Source organism: Trichinella spiralis, assembly GCF_000181795.1.
Source record: "Trichinella spiralis strain ISS 195 chromosome Unknown Scfld2566, whole genome shotgun sequence".
Taxonomy (NCBI): Eukaryota; Metazoa; Nematoda; class Enoplea; order Trichinellida; family Trichinellidae; genus Trichinella; species Trichinella spiralis.
This window is the reverse complement of record NW_003529505.1, coordinates 1-950: the sequence shown is the minus strand read 5'-3', so window position 1 is coordinate 950 and position 950 is coordinate 1. Positions and strand designations below refer to the sequence as shown.

At 59.6% G+C, this 950-nt stretch overlaps 2 protein-coding genes across 2 annotated transcripts; both read left to right on the top strand.

Moving 5' to 3' along the window:
• Positions 1-23: 23 nt before the first annotated feature.
• Tsp_15700 (transposon Ty3-I Gag-Pol poly protein) lies at positions 24-533 on the top strand (the record flags this gene model as incomplete). Its single annotated transcript, XM_003368378.1, has 1 exon — positions 24-533. A coding segment is annotated over one exon (510 nt), but the record flags the coding sequence as incomplete, so codon positions are not given.
• Positions 534-537: 4 nt separating this feature from the next.
• Positions 538-888, top strand: Tsp_15699 (conserved domain protein). Its single transcript, XM_003368377.1, has one exon. It carries the CDS (start codon positions 538-540, stop codon positions 886-888), a length of 351 nt encoding a protein of 116 aa, XP_003368425.1.
• The last annotated feature ends 62 nt before the right edge of the window (positions 889-950 follow it).

The window sequence follows — 950 nt, the reverse complement described above, 5'->3', positions numbered from 1 at the left end:
CCATGGCACCACCCTGATTAAAGAAAAGGTGGAGAAAGTGGCGCTGGGGTTCCGAAAAGAGAAAAGAAGCGCTCGCCCCGGATGAAGCATGCACTGGTCGATCACCCGATCCTATGCCACCCACACTTCGACCGTACTTTCCTGGTGGATGTGGATGCCAGCAAAGACGCCATCGGGGCAGTGTTGTTTCAGCAAGGGGAGCAGGGCCCACCGGGGTGGTCGCGTACGCCAGCCGCTCGCTCTCACGGGCGGAGCGGAGTTACTGCGCGACGCGGAGGGAGTTGCTGGCCCTAGTTTGGGCTACTCACCACTTCCGGCCATACCTCTATGATAGGAAGTTCACAGCCCGGACGGACCACAACTCCTTGAAGAGATTGCAGAACTTTCGGGAGCCTGAGGGACAGGTTGCCTGCTGGCTGGAAAAACTGGCCGAGTTCGACTTTGAGGTGGTCCATCGTCCCAGGAAGAGGCACCAGAACGCAGATGCGCTGTCCCGTCGCGCTTGCAGACAGTGCGGGTCCGGTGATGACTAATCGGATGTTCACGTGGCAGTTATGGCGTTACAGTCAGCCAGTCCCGTTGGGCGGTGGCAGAAGGAAGACGCGGAGCTCATGCAGGTCCGGGAGTGAATCGAGAAGGAGAAATGGCCACCACTGGCTCCAGATGGGTCTCTGGATGAAGAGCCTACGGAGCCAGCGCGGCAGGATAGTCCTGCAGGAGGGGACTGCATGTCGCACGTGGGAGATCCCTGATAAAGGAGAATCCAGGTTGTTGCCGGTCATCCTGAGGCGGAACATCCCGGAAATCCTTACGGCCATCCACAACCAACGGACGGGGGGCTATTTAGGCGTAGCAGAAACCCCGGTGAAAGTGCGCCAGCGTTACTAATGCCCCCAGCAGCGGGACGACGTGGAGGATTGGTGCTGAGCGTGTCAGACGTGCGCCGCTCG